Source organism: Gouania willdenowi, unplaced genomic scaffold, assembly GCF_900634775.1.
Source record: "Gouania willdenowi unplaced genomic scaffold, fGouWil2.1 scaffold_340_arrow_ctg1, whole genome shotgun sequence".
In the NCBI taxonomy this organism is placed as follows: Eukaryota; Metazoa; Chordata; class Actinopteri; order Blenniiformes; family Gobiesocidae; genus Gouania; species Gouania willdenowi.
This window is the reverse complement of record NW_021145103.1, coordinates 177,411-195,953: the sequence shown is the minus strand read 5'-3', so window position 1 is coordinate 195,953 and position 18,543 is coordinate 177,411. Positions and strand designations below refer to the sequence as shown.

At 38.2% G+C, this 18,543-nt stretch overlaps 1 protein-coding gene across 1 annotated transcript in view; it reads right to left on the bottom strand.

Annotated features, from left to right (window-relative positions):
- Positions 1-15,538, bottom strand: part of LOC114459735 (potassium/sodium hyperpolarization-activated cyclic nucleotide-gated channel 2-like) — a 33,830-nt gene extending 18,292 nt beyond the window's left edge. The window contains exons 1-6 of the mRNA XM_028441892.1: positions 15,520-15,538; positions 15,095-15,150; positions 11,916-12,101; positions 10,999-11,825; positions 8,318-8,741; positions 3,034-3,195 (exon numbers count right to left, since the gene is read on the bottom strand). Of these exons, the coding sequence (XP_028297693.1) occupies positions 3,034-3,195; positions 8,318-8,741; positions 10,999-11,825; positions 11,916-12,101; positions 15,095-15,150; positions 15,520-15,538 (1,674 nt within the window). The remainder of the gene's footprint in view (positions 1-3,033; positions 3,196-8,317; positions 8,742-10,998; positions 11,826-11,915; positions 12,102-15,094; positions 15,151-15,519) is intronic.
- Positions 15,539-18,543: the final 3,005 nt, after the last annotated feature.

Genomic DNA, 18,543 nt, shown 5'->3' with positions numbered 1-18,543 from the left:
TGTTTCTGGACTTATTTTGTGTATTTTTGCTGTGCATTTTTTTTATTTTTTATTTTCACCTTGTCTACACATGCTGTCATAGGTCAATATGTTTGCACAAAATGATGCTATGGTGTTAGCATTAGCCTCCTCTGCTATCAGTAGCAGTGGTCTCTATAATGCATTTACACTGTGTGAAATCACTTTATATTATTTTCTCACCACAATGAAATGAAGCAAACAGTGTAGTGAGAGTCTGTAAGATAGATTTCATGAAACCAGTGTTTGTTTTCTGTGTGAGAGAGAATAGATATGATTACTGTGGACACACACACACACACACACACACACACACACACACACACACACACACACACACACACACACACTCTCTTACTTATTGATGGAGGTTTGATGTGATACAAACCAATGTTACTGTATCTACTGTTACATGTAAACTCTAGTTTAATACGTTTAGTTAGCTATTAAAACAATAAGAAGCATCAGTTCAGGTTGACCTGCTTTCAAATGTTCACAACAGGCGGTCTGGGGGCCACATGTGGCCCTCAGTCTCATTTTGTGCGGCTCCCAAAACAAATTATCCAAAAAGTTGGAATGAATATAAAAGCCAACATAAAACATAAAAGAACTCCAGGAACGTGTTGACTTTTTAGAACCTAACTCATTTTAACCTTTTTGTGTACCGGTACATTTCTGTTCTTTTGTGTTTTTTTGGTTTATTTTTGTTGTTGTTTTGGGTTTTTGGAATACTTTATGTCAATCTTTTGATGTCCTTTTGTGTATTTAGTTGTCCCTTTGTGTATTTTGTTGTCCCTTTGTGTGTTTTGGAGTCATTTTGTGTATTTATGTGTTGTTTTAGGAGTTTGGAGTCAATATTGTGCTTTTTTTTGTCCTTTTGTGTAATCTTCTGTCCTTTTATGTGTTTTGGAGTCATTTTGTGTATTTGTGTTGTTCTTCTGGGTTTTAAGAGTAATTTTTGTGCATTTAGGCTGTCGATTTTGGTGTTTGGCGTCATTATTGTGCAATTTTGTTGTCCCTTTGTGCATTTTTCTGAAAAGTTGTATATTTTTCTGAAATTTTGTGTTTTTGTGGTCCTTTTGTGCATTTTTGTTGTTGTTTTTGTTATCTTTCCATCATTTTGTGTAATTCTGATGTCCTTTTTTGTAATATTTTTTGTCCTTTTATGTGTTTTGGAGTCTTTGTGTGTATTTTTGTTGTCTTTTTGTGTAATTTTGTGACCTCGTGGCTGAATACAGGCCTGAGATATTGTTAACAGTAGCCATAGTTATTAGTGTCCTTTATGTCATGTGTATCAAACGTGATTCTAGGGAACATAAGGAAGTAAAGATGGATAGATTTAAACACACATAAAATCGTTAAAAAATAGTAAACAATCTCATCAGCAGATTTAAACACACATTACTGTTGTAAAGCAGTAAAAGAACAAGAGTTGCTGTTCCTGGGTTGAGATTTACAACCAGTCCTGATGGCAGTGGAACACGTACAGGAGCCAATTAGTTAAAGCCTGTGTTGGAGCGCTGCCCTCGTGCACTGAGAACACACACACACACACACACACACCACTACCAACAACCAGCTTTTATCTCTCTGTGAGACCAGGAAACAAAGAGCACAGCTGCACCGTTTCTCTTTCATCTGTCCCTTTTTTTCTTGTCGTTTTGTGTGTTTTTAGTCTCATTTTGTGGTCGTGGAGTATTTTTCTCTTTTTGTGCATTTTTGCTGTTTTTAATTTCTGTCGTTGTTTTGTGTTTTTGAACTAATTTGTGTAATTTCTAGTTGTTATAAGACGATTTTATGTGTGTTTTTTTGGTGTCATTTTTGTGTTGTTTTGTCATTTTTGTAAAGAAGAGTTTGTGTGTTTTTTCGTTGTATATTTTTCTCATTTTATGTGTATTTGTTGTCGTTTTCTATATATTTGTGTATTTTGGTTATTTTCTTGTGTCATTCTGGCATTTTTGTGTGTTTTGTGTATTTTTGTCTATTTGTACGTTTATCATTGACGTTTATTTTTCTGAATGTTATGTCATGTTTTGTGTTTTTTTCTGTTTAAGTGATTGTTTCATGGTTGTTTCATGGGTCTTTGTTGTTGTTTTGTGTGTTTTATTAGTCATTTTGGGAATTGGCATTTTGTGTGTTTTAAAGGTATTCTGTGTGTTTTTGTTACTATTTAGTGTGCTCTTCATTTCATTTTGTGTATGTTTGTGTCATTTTTTAAATTTTTGCTGTGGATTTATTATTCTTTTCTGCATGTCATGTCATGTTTTGTGTGTTTTTTGTGTTTAGGTGTTTTTTTGTGTCTGTCTTTGTCATTGTTTTGCATGTTTTATGAGTCATTTTGTGTATCTTTGAGGCATTTCAGGAATTTTTGCTGTGGATTTGTTATTTTTCTGCATGTCATGTCATGTTTTGTGGGTTTTTTTGTTGACGTGGTTGTTTTTATGTGTCATTTTGTGTATTATTCTGTCATTTCTGGAATTTGTGTTGTCAATTTGTGTGTTTCTAAAGTCATTTTATGTATTTTTGAGTCATTTTCAGAAAATTTGCTGTGGATTTGTTTGATTTTTATGTGCTTTGTCATTGTTTGTGCATTTTTTATGTTCAAGTGGTTGTTTCATGGGTCTTTGTTGTTGTTTTGTGTGTTTTATTAGTCATTTTGGGAATTTGCATTTTGTGTGTTTTAAAGGTATTCTGTGTGTTTTTGTTACTATTTAGTGTGTTCTTCATTTCATTTTGTGTATGTTTGTGTCATTTTTTAAATTTTTGCTGTGGATTCATTATTCTTTTCTGCATGTCATGTCATGTTTTGTGTGTTTTTTGTGTTTAGGTGTTTTTTTGTGTCTGTCTTTGTCATTGTTTTGCATGAGTCATTTTGTGTATATAATTAGTTAAGGCTCTGCTGTCATATATGATCAGTATTACATTGCCCTGTACTAGATGTGTTATAGTTGCAACGTCAAAGTTCATTAAGAAGAACTTCTTGATGCTAAATGTGCTTCTACAGGATTTTCTCACCTCCATCTTGTTGAGGGACACCCAGCAGTCTGAGGGGAAGTCCTGCAGCATGGGAACCAGGAACTGGAGGCATCCGTCCCAGTGACACAGCAGCAGCATCATCGCTATCAGGTTAAAGATCCTCATCACAGCACTGGCCAGGTCGTAGGTCATGTGGAAGATCTGGAACACAAAGGGAGGAGTTAAAGTAAGCCTTAGAAATGTGCAGAATCCCCAGAAGGACCAAATACGTGACATCAGTCTCACGCTCTGTCCAGTCACTTGTCTTCAGTACACAAACAAACACACACACACAGCATGATGGACAGGGGGCTGTCAGTATCCCTAACAACTGAGTCAACGGCGGTGTCTCTCACGTCAATCACTCTCAGTCACTGGACATCATCCGATATCATCCAACATCATCCAACGCAGCCTCATCGTGTCACAACTGCTGCAGTCCTTTGATCTCCTCCTAGTCCTCTGGAGCAGTGGTTCTCAAACTTTTTTGGCTTTAATACCCTTTTCTCTTACTTTTGAATCCTAGTACCTCCCTTTAGTCCGACTAATACATTTTGCTCAGAATTCTGTGAAAAAACAACTATAGATCATAATGATGCAATCAATGAGGATAACACACAGTTTAAAGAATCTCATTTTGTAAATAATCAGAATCAGAATCACAAAAAACTTTGGCTACAGAATCCACGAGAGGTAATTAGAAAGGCAAAGAGTAGCATACATATATATATATATATATATATATATATATATATATATATATATAGATGAGTCACTGAAAATACTGAGAATCACTGAGAATAAGTGAATTTAAACTGTATTTAGTGCCTCCTGAATAGATTTATTGGTTTTAAGCACTGTTTTGTCACTGGTTCATCCATAACGCCATGTGCTCTACGTCATCTCTGATACTTCCTGTGTTTGATGCGCTCCAAGAGCGGTTGTGTTCACAGTGAACCTATTCACTCTAACGTTTGTTTGGAAACGCTCTGAGACCCACAGAAACAATTACTCTTGAATGATCCTGTTTGATCCGCTCTAGACTTGGTTTGCATGTTCATACCGACCAAACAAGGAGGACTATCAGACAATACGAGGAGGAGCATCAGACCAAACAAGGAGGACTGTCAGACCAAACGAGGAGGACTATCTGACCAAACGAGGAGGACTATCAGACCAAACGAGGAGGACCATCAGACCAAACGAGGAGGACTATCAGACAATACGAGGAGGACTATCAGACCAAACGAGGAGGACCATCAGACCAAACGAGGAGGACTATCAGACAATACGAGGAGGACTATCAGACCAAACGAGGAGGACCATCAGACAATACGAGGAGGACCATCAGACCAAACGAGGAGGACTATCAGACAATACGAGGAGGACTATCAGACCAAACGAGGAGGACCATCAGACAATACGAGGAGGACTATCAGACCAAACGAGGAGGACAATCAGACCAAACGAGGAGGACCATCAGACCAAACGAGGAGGACTATCAGACAATACGAGGAGGACCATCAGACCAAACGAGGAGGACTATCTGACCAAACGAGGAGGACTTTCAGACCAAACGAGGAGGACTATCAGACAATACGAGGAGGACCATCAGACCAAACGAGGAGGACCGTCAGACCAAACGAGGAGGACTATCTGACCAAACGAGGAGGACTATCAGACCAAACGAGGAGGACTATCAGACAATACGAGGAGGACCATCAGACCAAACAAGGAGGACTGTCAGACCAAACGAGGAGGACTATCTGACCAAACGAGGAGGACTATCAGACCAAACGAGGAGGACTATCAGACCAAACGAGGAGGACCGTCAGACCAAACGAGGAGGACTATCTGACCAAACGAGGAGGACTATCAGACCAAACGAGGAGGACTATCAGACAATACGAGGAGGACCATCAGACCAAACAAGGAGGACTGTCAGACCAAACGAGGAGGACTATCTGACCAAACGAGGAGGACTATCAGACCAAACGAGGAGGACTATCAGACCAAACGAGGAGGACTATCAGACAATACGAGGAGGACCATCAGACCAAACGAGGAGGACTGTCAGACCAAACGAGGAGGACTATCTGACCAAACGAGGAGGACTATCAGACCAAACGAGGAGGACTATCTGACCAAACGAGGAGGACTATCAGACCAAACGAGGAGGACTATCAGACAATACGAGGAGGACCATCAGACCAAACGAGGAGGACTATCTGACCAAACGAGGAGGACTAGCAGACCAAACGAACCCTGGAGCGTTTTAACCGCTCTAGGATCCGTTGGTGTGAATGCACCCTTAGTAACTGCTTATTTTGATTATCAGACAATGATGTGTTGGTCGCACACTGACACCCCTCACAGATCATCTTTGTCGCCAATCGTTCAATACTTTTACTTGATCTGTTTGAGTATTTCTTTAAGTTTGTGGCACGATTTCAATCCTGAAGAAGTTATCAGCTGACCTCCACCCATTCAGACCCCGCCCATCACTAAAGCGGTGTAAAAGCAGCCCTAGACACATTTTGACTTGTCATGTTGTGTTGCTTTGTGCAAAGATATTTTGTGAAGAAATTAGCTTTAAAAAGTCCCATGTGTTCTAATGATTGGTCATCAGTGCAGTGTCTCCCCTTTGTGTTCATTCTGAATACACGCCGAGCATCACTACCCATCATGCACTTCTGTGTGTGTGTGTGTGTGTGTGTGTGTGTGTGTGTGTGTGTGTGTGTGTGTGTGTGTGTGTGTGTGTGTGTGTGTGTGTGTGTGTGTGTGTGTGTGTGTGTGTGTGTGCGTGCGTGTGTGTGTGTGTGTGAGTATCACATCATATCTTCAGAAATCCAATTATCCAAAGGTCAAGTGAGCATCCAGATCCCACTGCACCAATTCACTGCTGCAGAATGCCAACGTGGGGCTGCTGGTGTGGCCCCCACCACAAGTCGAAGTGGAACGTTCTCATGGTCACATCAGAGGTTTTAGACTGACTGAGGGACTGAGGGGGCGGAGTCTCACAGATGATGTAAAAGCTGAGTGGCGATTAAGAGCAGCACAGGGTCATTGAGACTTTCTACAGTCTTCACTTCCTACGTTTACTGTCAGCTCCCTGCTAAACCAGAGGTTCTCAACCTGGGGGTCAGGATACCATTTGGAGTTGCAAGACACTGAGAGGGGGTTGCCAGATGCCTTCAAGACACTAGGAATATTTTTGAACAATTTGAGGCCATTTTTGCTTATTTTTACCCTTTTTCTGTAACTACACTAAACTTTCCATATTTTAACAATTTCATCACTTTTTATTCACTATTTTTGCACTTTTTAATGCAATTTCTGACACTTCTCCATCATATTTCAATGCATTTTTTTTTTTCAATTTCAAGACATTTTTGGCACTTTTCCACCTAATGTCAAATATATTGACCCCTTACTGTCACTTTTAACCTCTGTTCACCATATTTCATGCTTATTTTTGCCAATTTAACCACAATCACTATTTGTTATGTCATTCATTTGCCAGTTTAAAGTTATTGTTCCAATATTGACACTTTGACTCTAATTTGCAACTTTTAACCAATTTTTGTGGTTTTTAAAATACCAGTTCACCACCTTTTCCACCATTTTTTGTTCATTTTAACCCATTTTGCTTCTGATCAAAACATGGATTTACATCTTTAAGATGACTGTATACTATGGCACAAATAATAGTAAACGTCCTGGATAACAGTGAATATTATTCAGATGAAAAAAAAAATGTGGTTTTCACAGATTCATAGAACAATGGACCAACATTTTGCTGACTTTATGGATGGACCCCAAAAATCTCTCCCCTTTATTCCCCCTTATAGATGGCCACCTTCAGGTACAGTGGGGGTCCCCAGGATCTGGAACCTTCATTTTTGGAGTTGCAAGCTAATAAGGTTGAGAACAACTGTGCTATAAATGAACCTCTCCAATCAGTCAGTGACATACATATTCACAGCTAACGGTGCTGTGTTTACCAGCAGCTCCGTCTGACCTGCTCCTCCTCTGGGCTTCTAATTGATAAACGATGTTTGCTCTGCTTATTGGACCACCTGGTGGCACCAGTGGGACTGTCGGTGCAGACAGATACACAGGAAGGTGTGTGTGTGGGGGGGGGTGTTGTTGTGTGACAACAACTGTGATTATGCTGCAAAGTGTGTTTAGACTCACACCCACACACATATACACACACACCGTTGGTCACCAGCCAACACAAACATATTGGAGGCCAATCAACCAATCAGAAGTCATTTAATAAAATATATTCAGGATGTTTTGAGCTGATTGGACGAGAGAAAAAGACATGTTTCTCTTAGCGGATTGGATAAAATAAGATTATTATAGAAACAAGCAGCTAGTGGCCCCCGGCCCCCAAATAATAAATGTACAAAATGATGACAAAAACCTACACAGAGACAGAAAATACACAAAATGTCAGCAAAAATACACAAAATGAAAGAAGTCTGTATAATGATTACGAAAACACACAAGAAATGAAAATAGACAAAATAAAATCACATAAGAAAGTACTCCAAAAACACACAAATTGACTTTAAAATACACAAAATAACAGAAAAATGTACAAATTGATTTCAAGAAACCTGCAAAACAGCAAAGATAACACAAATGATGACTAAAAATACACAAAATGACACCAGACATACAAAATGACTGAAAAAAAAACAAAATGTCAACAAAATTACGAAAAAAAACACAAAATGATAGAAAATTACACATAATGACTCTAAAAAACCCACAACCCACAGTAAACATAACCCAAATGATAACCGAAAATACACAAAATGACTCCAGACATACAAAATAAGAGAAAAAATACACAAAATGTCAGCAAAACTACACAAAATGGTAAAACACCTCTTATTATTCCAGAAACACACAAAATGACCAAAATCTGTAAAATGATGACGAAAACACACAAAACAATGAAAATACACACACAAAAAGGAATAAATGTCTCCAAAAACACACAAATTCTCTACAAAAATACACAAAATGTCAAAAACTATCCAAAATGGTTACTAAAACTCACAAAACAACAACAAAAACACAAATTAACTTAAAAAAATAACACTTTAACACCCCAAATAATTCCCAAAACACGCACTAACTCTTGGTTGTTTCCTGTGTTAATGTTCTGATTGGTCATTATTCTAATGCTGAGATGAATGTTGATCATCACGTGTTTATAATAACAGTTGTGCGTCTCTGTTGTAGACCATGCGTGTGTTGTTCTTACCTCTTCCCACTGGTGGATGTATCGTATCAACCTGGACAGTCTGAGCAGCCTCAGCAGACTCAGGATCTTAGTGAAGCGAACAATCCTCAAAGCTCGAGCCGTTTTGTAAACCTCTGAGTCGATGCCTTTCTCCACGATGAGGAAGATGTAATCCACTGGGATGGAAGAGACAAAGTCTACGATAAACCACGTTTTCAGATACTGCTTCTTAATGGTCTCGGGGTCCAGGATGATGTCCGAGTTGTCCTCGATGATGATTCCAGTGCGAAAGTTGAGGACCAGGTCCATGAGGAAGAAGGTGTCTGAGACCACGTTGAAGATGATCCAGGGCGTGGTGGTCTCCTCCTTGAAGAAGGTGATCCCCACGGGGATGATGATCAGGTTCCCCACCATGAACAGCAGCATTGTAAAATCCCAGTAGAACCTGGCAGTGGCGTGGACGTGCACAGTGTGTAGGTGTTGTGTAGTTGTGTGATGTGAGTGTGTGAGGAGGGGAGAAAAGAGGGCGGGAGGAAGACGAAAATAGAGTGAGAGGAGAAAAGGGAGTTAGTGTGGAAAGAGAACGACACAGGAGAGTTTCTACCAAAGTGTAAACAAAGACCTGAGCCACATGTAGAGAATAATAATAAGAGAAGGAGAAGAAGTCACCTCAGACTCCACAGCTACTCAACTAAACAAGGAAATACATAACATTGTTTCCTTTTGGAACAAATACTTCAGTATAGGAGCATTTTATTAATTATTACCACAGCATTTTAGCGACATATTTAGAGAACAAGCAGAGAGAAAAATCTAAATTTGGTAAAAAACAATGTAATCTGAATATTACAAGAATAAAGTCCAACTCTGACAAGTAAAAAACAACACAAAAGGATAACAAAAACACAAAATGAGTTCCAAAGCACAATAGATAGACACAAAATGACAAAAATCTGCTAAATGATTACAAAAACACACAGAATTATGACAAAATCCCACAAAATTATGACAAAAACACACAGATTGACTACAAACTTACACAAAATAATGATAAAACACCCCAAGTAATTCCAGAAACACAAAAAAATTGTTTGAAAGCACAATAGATGGTTTCACACATTTTTAAAAATACACAAAATGACTCAAATCTGTAAAATGACTCCAAAACACAAAAATTTGCAAAATGAATTACAAAACAACAACAAAAACACATACATTGATGTAAAAAACATCCCAAATATTTCCAGAAACACACAAAAGGATGAGAAAAATATTTTAAAAATACCAAAATCTGTAAAATGTTTACAAAACAACAACAAAAGCACCTCAAATAATTATTACGAGAAGAAAGTCATAATTTTATGGGAATAAAGTAATAATACAATACAAAAATACAACTTTATTCCTTAAAATCAGTGATTCCTAAACTTGTTTGGCTCAGGTATCACCGTTGTCTTATTTCTGAATGGAAGTCCCCCCTTTGTCCAGCTACAACGTTTTGCTCAGAATATTCTTTTTTAATCCACTATAGAGCATAATGATGGCAAAAAAATAGGCATGACGAATCGTGAATGTGGTTAAATTGTAAAAAATAAGCATTAAATATGGTGAAAAGAGGTTAAAAGTGGCGATAATGAAGGTCAACATATGTGACATTAGGTGGAAAAGTGGTGGAAAGGGTTTAAAAGAGCTGAAAATGTCTTAAAAGTGGAGAATGTGCAGAAAAGGTATTGAAATTTGATGGAGAAGTGTCAGAAATGGGAGTAATGTAGCAAAAATACAGTAAAGGAAGAAAAGGGTGATGAAAAAAGGTTTAACTATATGGAAAGTTTGGTATAGTTGCAGAAAAGGGGTAAAAATAAGAAAAAATGTACTCAAATTGTTAAAAATAATAATAATTCTTAGTTTCTTCAGGCAACCCCCTCTGAGTGCCTCGAAACCTGTTTGTGAGAAAGTCAAAAATACAACCTTTGACATTTGTTTGTGGAGTAATTTCTCCCGTTTACCTTTAGATTTATTGATTCATTATTGATCTCTGAGCGTTACACTTTATGTATCTTTATCTGATCTATTACATTTAATGTTAGTTATTGTCCCCATGCAGCAGTTTTAAAGTGACCAGGGACACATGACGTGCAGGACGTGTCTCTGCTGACTCTGCGTTTCTGTGATAAACGGACCAGAGGGAGCTGTCCACTGCCTGTGGTGCTGAAACACAGCGACTCCTGTGACCCACATACAGCAGACCTGTGTCTAAGAAAAGGGCTGAGAGCCACACTTTGGTCTCCCCCCTCAATCTGTGGGAACATTCATCATCATCATCATCATCATCATTAAAGGGCAGGATGTGCACGCGGGACGTGACGTTTTCGCACACTTGGCTCAAGGTGACATTCCTTTAGTCGGAGCATCGGGTGCACACACACACACACACACACACACACGCACACACACACACACACACACACACACACACACACACACACACACACACACACACACACACACACACACGCACACACACACACACACACACACAGGGCTGGAGAGGGTTTGCCTGACAACAGGTTGTTTGAGGGATTTTTTGGGGCCTCCCTCACTGCCTCAGGTCCTGATCAGGACTGGTACCTGAGGGACTCCATACTGGGTCCTAGACTAAGTTATGGACCGTATGAAGAACCGGGTGGACCATGTGGTCTTACCTGAAATCGCTGTAGGGGTGTATGATCCAGTTCCCGGCGGACTTGACCCTCTCTTGCTCTCGCTCCACAGCTTTCTGACTGCCGAACATGCGTAATGAGAACTTGTTGACCCCGGGCTGCAGCATGCTGCTGAACTGGCGCTGCATGAAGGTGGCCTCGCTGGCCCCCCGGGGATCCGAGTCCTCCGCGGCCCCGATGGAAGAAGAAGAAGCTCCATCCTCCGTCTCCGGCTTCTGGAAAGTGACGGAGTTGCGCTGCGGCTGCGACTGCGCGCACGGAGGTGCGTGTCCGTGGAGCAGCGAGGACGAGGCTTTCCGGCTCGGCGCGTTGGAGAAGGACACCTTGGAGTCCCTCTTGTCGGGGCCGGTGCCTCCTCCTCCTCCTCCCGGGGTGATGGAGCCGTCCATGCTGGCCGTGGTGGAGTTACAAGCTCTACTCCCGCTCCTCTCCTGCCTGTTGGAGATGATGGAGCGCAGGCTCCCGGTGCCCGAGTCTCGCCTGCACTCCCCGTTCTTGTTGCATTTCATGTTGGAAGTCGGGCCGACGCGCGCGCTGCAAGCATCGCTCAGAAGCTCGAGAGCGAGCGCGTGATCCGCCGCGGGGAGGAGGGCAGCAGCAGCATCGCCCGGGCGTGAGTCCGACTCCGGCGGGAACGGAACGCACGGCGGGCTCGGGCTCGGCTCCTTGGTGGAGTTCCGCCTGGAAGCCGAGGACGAGGCTCCCCCTCCTGATGTAAAGTTCTTCATCCTGATGCTCCCTCCTCCTCCTCCGCCTCCTCCTCTTCCTCCTCCTCGGCGCAGCCGCGGATGATGCTGCTGCTGCTGCTGCTGCTGCTGCTGCTGCTGCTGCTGATGATGATGATGCTGATGCTGACACTTGGACTCTTCTTCTCCATCCTCCGCCTCGTCCATCAAGACCAAGCCGCTGCTGGCCGCCGCGGGCCGGTTACCGCCACCGCCGCTCCTCGGTGCGCATTTGGAGGTGACCGAGGAAGAGGAAGAGGAAGATGAGGAGGAGGAGGAGTGGGGGGCGCAGACGCCGCTCACCTTCCTCTTCATCATGGTGGCTGCTGCTGAAGCCTCATCCCTGTCCATGACATTGAGCTTGTTGTCCAGAAATTACCTCCAATTATGAGTGAAAGAAGCCAATCAGAGACCTGGAGCTACACAGCCAATCAGAGGCTACTTTTCACATTTTTTTAATTTATGTCACACATAAAGTCAATTTATATCCAATAATGAAATAAATCTAATAAACAAACTCCATTTAAAATGTGGTCATTATATTTAAAATAAAATTAGGGCGTTTTCTGACACATTTGGACCATGTCAACCTTCCTCCTTCTCCTCCTTTAGCTTCTACTTTGGTGTTTTTCCGCCTCCTAGCGGCCAAACACATGGAACACCAGGCAAACTAAAATGAGTGAGACACGATGTTCAGACTTTGGTGTGTTCTCCTCTTCTACCTTGTGACAATGCTGACAATGTCACATCATGGTCAGAAAGAGAACATCTGCACTGCAGCGTCACGCAAACACAAAGAGCATTAAGATTGAACATTTAGATTTACATTCAACATTTACATTTAACATTTAGATTTAATATTTAAATTTAACATTTAACATTTAGATTTAACTTTTAACATTTAGATTTAACTTTTAACATTTAGATTTAAATTTAACATTTAACACTTCTACCCTGTGACAATGCTGACAATGTCACATCATGGTCAGAAAGAGAACATCTGCACTGCAGCGCAAAACATAAAGAGCAGCAGGTTTGAGGATGAGTATGGATCTGTGGATTCACCTAGAAAACAAGAACACACATTTTTTTTTATTTGACCAGATTTACAGCAATATTTCTTTCTCATGTTAATATAGTGTCAATGTTAACTATTAAATCTAAATGCTATTTAAATGTGAAATGTTAAATCTAATTGTTAAATGTTGAATCTAAATGCTAAATGTTAAATCTAAATAAATCTTAATGTTAAATCTAAACGTTAATCGTTTAATCTAAATGGTGACTTTGCATATTAGCTAAATATTTTGTTTCACCTGGGACATTTAGATTTAATATTTAGATTTAGATTTAGCATTTAGATTTAGACATTTAACATTTAGATTTAAATGTAACATTTAGGTTTAACATTTGATGCATATTTATCAGACACAAACCCATTACCTTCCCTCTTCTCCTCCTCCTCTTTGTGCTTTGATCAATTTCAATTAGTAATAGTGAATTTGCATATTAGCTAAGTATTTAGTTTCACCCGTGAGATTTAGATTTTATATTTAACATTTAGATTTAACATTTAGCTTTAATATTTAACATTTAGATTTAACATTTGCATTCAACATTTAGATTTAGATTTTGACAGGAAGAGATGAGATGATGTATATTTATCAGACACAAACCCATGACCTTCCTCCTCCTCCTCTTTGTCTTTGTGCTTTGGTTGATTTAAATCAGTAATAACAGTTATGCTGCTTTTTTATTTACTTTCAGGCATCCTCCTAGATGTTCTTATGATGAATAAAACGCCTACATATGCAAACTTACTGAGACTCACACCAATGACCTCCTGCTTTAGAGGAACCATTGTTCTCTATTGTTCACCCACTCATCCTTGCATAGTAGATACTACATACTAATGAGATGGACCTGATAATATAAAATCAACATATTAGATATAAACACATATATACGATCAGCTGGTAAACAACCATGTGGGCAGCTCATCATGTTTTCCTCCAACACTGTTAATATTCACAGTGCATTACTGCATAATTGCACACACACACACACACAGAGGTCAACCAGTGCAGCTTTAAACGTATTTGTGCACTGAATAACACTGACTGTGCTGCACTATAATAGTGGTTTTATATCAGCGTATTAAGGAATTAGCAGCAGAGTGTAGGAATGCGCGTTGATAAGATTAAATACAACAAATCAACATTTCAGGGGTTCTCAACCTTGGGGGTCACAAGACACTGGGAGGGGGTCACCAGATGCCTTCAAGAAACTAAGAATGTTTTTTGAACATTAAAAATGTTTTATATGTCATGAGCTGTGTATTTTTGAGTGTTTTTATGCAATTTGTTGACATTTTTGTTGTTAGTTTTGTGTACATTGTTTTGTCAGTTTGTAATGCATATATTTTTCTCATTTTCTGTGTCATTTTCTATATTTTTCTGTTATTTATTTTGGTTAGTTCTTTCTGTATTTTTCTATTAAGGCATTTTTATCTGATATCTTTGTTCTATGCATTTTGGTTATTATGTAAATATGTATGGGTTTTGGCGGGAGTTATTTTGTACGTTTTTCTGTAATTTGTGTATTTTGGATATCATTGTAGTATTGTTGTGTTTATTTTGTGTGTTTTGAGGTATTGTCTGTATAATTGCACGTTTATGTTGAACGCACAAAATAAGACCATATTACTGTCATTTTAATTTGAAGATAAATTTTGTTTATAGAAACATGGATAACATAGAAACACGTTACATAGTTCAAAATTTATCTTGATTAAAAATACAAAGTAAAAGTAATCACCAAGTTTTTACAGACCTGGAAAAAAACAGGGATTTAAACACCTGGAAAAGGCAGAAAACAAGAGCCACGACTGTTTTAATCAGACCTTTACTGAAGAATTAATAAATCTCTTCTTCCGATTAGAAAGATTAATCATCAATTGATAACATACAGATCGAAGCGTGCTGAAAAATCCCATCTATGTGTCACAAAAGTCTTTTAAAATCCAACAGTGGGAAGCTGAATATTTCCTTTGGTGTCACACATTTAAAGAAAATAAAATCAACTATAAAACTAATACCATGTCTTCACATTCTCTGGTCAGACGTTGTGTTGACATTAATCGTTTAAAAAAGTCAAATTAATCTAAAACTGAGCAGTAATCCTCAGCTGAGTTTAAAGAAACAGAAAAGATCGTTTTAAAATAAGAAAAACAAATTGTGTGCAGTGAGTCTATGTAGGTGTAACGTCTGCTGTGGTAACCATGCTAGTTGGTGGCAGAGGTTTGATTGGCCTGTGAGGTCAGAGAGGAAGAGGAGTTCACTCCTGATGCTGACTTTGTGTCCGTGTTGGGATTTCTGAGGCTTTTCCGACACAAAGGACACGTAGCGTGCTGAAAAAAAACAAACAGATCATCATCAGATTCATATGAAATAAATCTAGGCTTTTGTGGAATTGTTTGTGAGGAATTGCAAGATTTATGGAAAAAAATACAGTTCTTTCTGCAATTTGCAATTGAAAATGACTGCATTCATGTGATATAAGCGTGGGAAAAATGAGAGCCCCTAAAAGTAATGTTTAATTTCACTAAAATAGTGAATTTTAGATTTTTACAACTGAATTATTTGGTAATTCTGCACAATTATTCATGTTTTCTCAATTCTACTGTCTCCCGTGGGCCGAATTGGATGCTCCAAAAGGGCCAGATTTGGCCCCCGGGTCTTGAATTTGACACAGGTGATTTAAAGAGCTGGTTCTCAACCTGGGGGTCTGGACCCCATGGGGGTTGCCAGACGCTTTTAAGAAGCTTTTTTCCGAACAAGTTGAGCCCATTTTTGCCCTTTTTCTGCAACTACACCAAACTTTCCACATTTTAAACTACTTTCATCACTTTTCCTAGCCATATTTTTGCTCCTTTTAATGTGTTTTTGCTACATTACTCCCATTTCTGCCTCCATCATATTTCAATATTTTTTCTATACATTTTTTTCACTTTCAAGACATTTTCAGCACTTATAAACCCCTTTTCTTTTCTTTTTTAACCACTTTTCTACCTAATGTCACATATGTTGCCCCATTATTGTCACTTAATCTCTTTTCACCATATTTCATGCTTATTTTTGACAATTAAAACCCATTTAGGATTTGTCATGCAAATTATTTGCCAGTTTAAACTAATTGTTCATACTTTTTAAGCCAATATTGACACTTGGAACCATTTTCAACACTTTTTTCTGTTGATGCTCTAGGTTTTGATAAAAAGCAAAAAAAAAACACAGAGTGCACATACCCGTTTGAGCCAAGGAATGATACAGTCAGTGTGAAATAAATGATTGCACTGAAGCTGCTGAACTTTCTCTCCAACACTGTAGTCGTCTTTGCACACAGGACACTCCAGACCAGCACCTGGATCAGAATACAGACCATCAACACAGACAATAAATAATACAAATATATAAGGACAAAAAAAATACACAAAATGAAACAAAATTACCTAAATGGCACATAACACACAAAACAGCAACAAAACCAAAAACTAAAACAGAATCAATCACTCCAAAAACATATTTTTTTAATTACAAAAATACATGACTCTTAACACACAAAATAGCAAAAATACACAGAATCACTCCTAAAACACACAAAATGAGACAACTACCAAAATAAAAGACAAAAAATAAAACAAAGTTACTATGAAAAAAAGAAAAAATACTATGAAAATACACAAAAGTACTAATAAGACTAAAAAAAAGACCAAACACACACAATGACTCACAACACACAAAACCACTACACAAGCCCACACAAGAAGACTATAAAAATAACTGAAAAACACATAAAATTACTGTAGAAAAATGCAAAATCACTCATTATGCACAAAAACACACAGAATGACTCAAAAAGACCACCAAAAAAAACCCTTAAAAATCATTAATAATGAAAACCAAAATCCACAAATTGACCCATAAAAGGCTGATGGACTAAAAAGGGTTCAATGTGTTTTATACTGACCAACGTGTTGTTCTGTGATGGGGATGATGGGAATATTCTTTACGTCTCTGTTGGCAGAAGGAGGACGAATATCATCCCAGGCCTGGAGTTTAAAACATAACAGATATCAGCTCATTGTATCATGTTTTAAATAATATATACGATGGCTTGTAACATGGCACAGGGCACGATGCGTATGCAAGACGCCTTCAGTGCAATTATGGCGCTCATAGTTAGTTATCCATAGACATTTGTTATGTATAGTCTAAATATTTTTTTACATGTTCCATGATGTATTCAATCCCATCGATGCCCAGAGTGAACTCAGGTAGACTGGAGTACAGCACACCCCTGAAAAACAACCAACAAAGAAGACAAATAAAGGTTTTGGTTTTTTATGCACAACAGGCATTTTAATCCTTGAGGGCTGCAATCCTGCATGTTTTAAAATGTAACCGTACTTTATTACAGCATCAGAAAAAGAAAAAGCTATTTTTGGTTCAGGAAAGTGAGGCAGTCCTCCACACCTCCAATATAACATTAAACTCTCAAGTTTATTTTAAGAAACACATCAAAAGTGTGAATATCTATAAGATGTTGGAAATTATTTTCCGAATACTAAACAACAAAAATTGCAAAATGACTCCAAAAACACACAAAATAACAAAAAATACTGAATATGACAAAGAAATACACAACATGAATTCCAAAGCATACAAATACACAAAAAACTAAAAATGTGCGAAATGAGAACAAAATACACAAAATTAATAAACACCAAAAACTGCAAAAGGACTTGCAAAAAACACACAAAATGGCAACAAAATACATAAAATTACACACAAATAAAATATACAAAATGACCACAAAAACACACATAACAAGAACAAAAATACACAAAATGAGGAAAAAATAAATACACAAAATTATTCAAAAAATGCACAAAACACACAAAATGTGAGAAAAATAAAAAAAGATTACAAAATATGCAAAAATATGTGGAAAAATATACAAAATGACAACAAATACACAAAATTAGGGTATAATATACAAAATGATAAAAAAAAAAAAACACTCAAAAAGACCAAAAAACAAACATACAAGATACATCTGCAGAATGACAAAGAAAAATTCACAAAATAACAGAAACTCCCAAAAAAGACAAAAAACCAAAGAAAATGAGAGAGAAATCTACAAAATAGACAAATAGACAACAAAATGAAAGTAAAACTGACAAAATGACTCCAAAAAACACAGTTTCTTTGTAGTTTGCTGTGGTAATGTCCTTAATTCTAACGTTGACGTGAATGTTGATCATGTAATTCTCATATCAGATACAATCACATGGTTTGTGGCCCTGTTGTGATAAAAGATGTACGTCTATGATCTATATTCTACAGTTGACTTGAGCTTTGATTTGTTGGTTCAACACTATAAATAAAATGTGTGTTTCATGATTTCGGAAATCAATGATCAAAACAAACCCAACGTTCAGTTGAAGCGCAGATAAATCAACTGGCTTTGCTCATCAAAGACTATTTTTAACATGTATTTTAAAACATGTTGATAACACATTTAAATTGTAATTAGTGGCTTTCATTGTAATTTAACATCCTGCTCCTCCTTCCCATATATCCATGACAATTATATAAAGAAAATCTGTTTCAGTCAGAAGGAAATAGTTACATGTTTTCTGGTCCAGCGTAAAAACAAAAGGTGACTAAAATGTTTCTTCCTCCTTCTCTTCCTCTTCCTCTGCAGCTCACGGTTCACAGGTGATGAGCTACACCTGAGA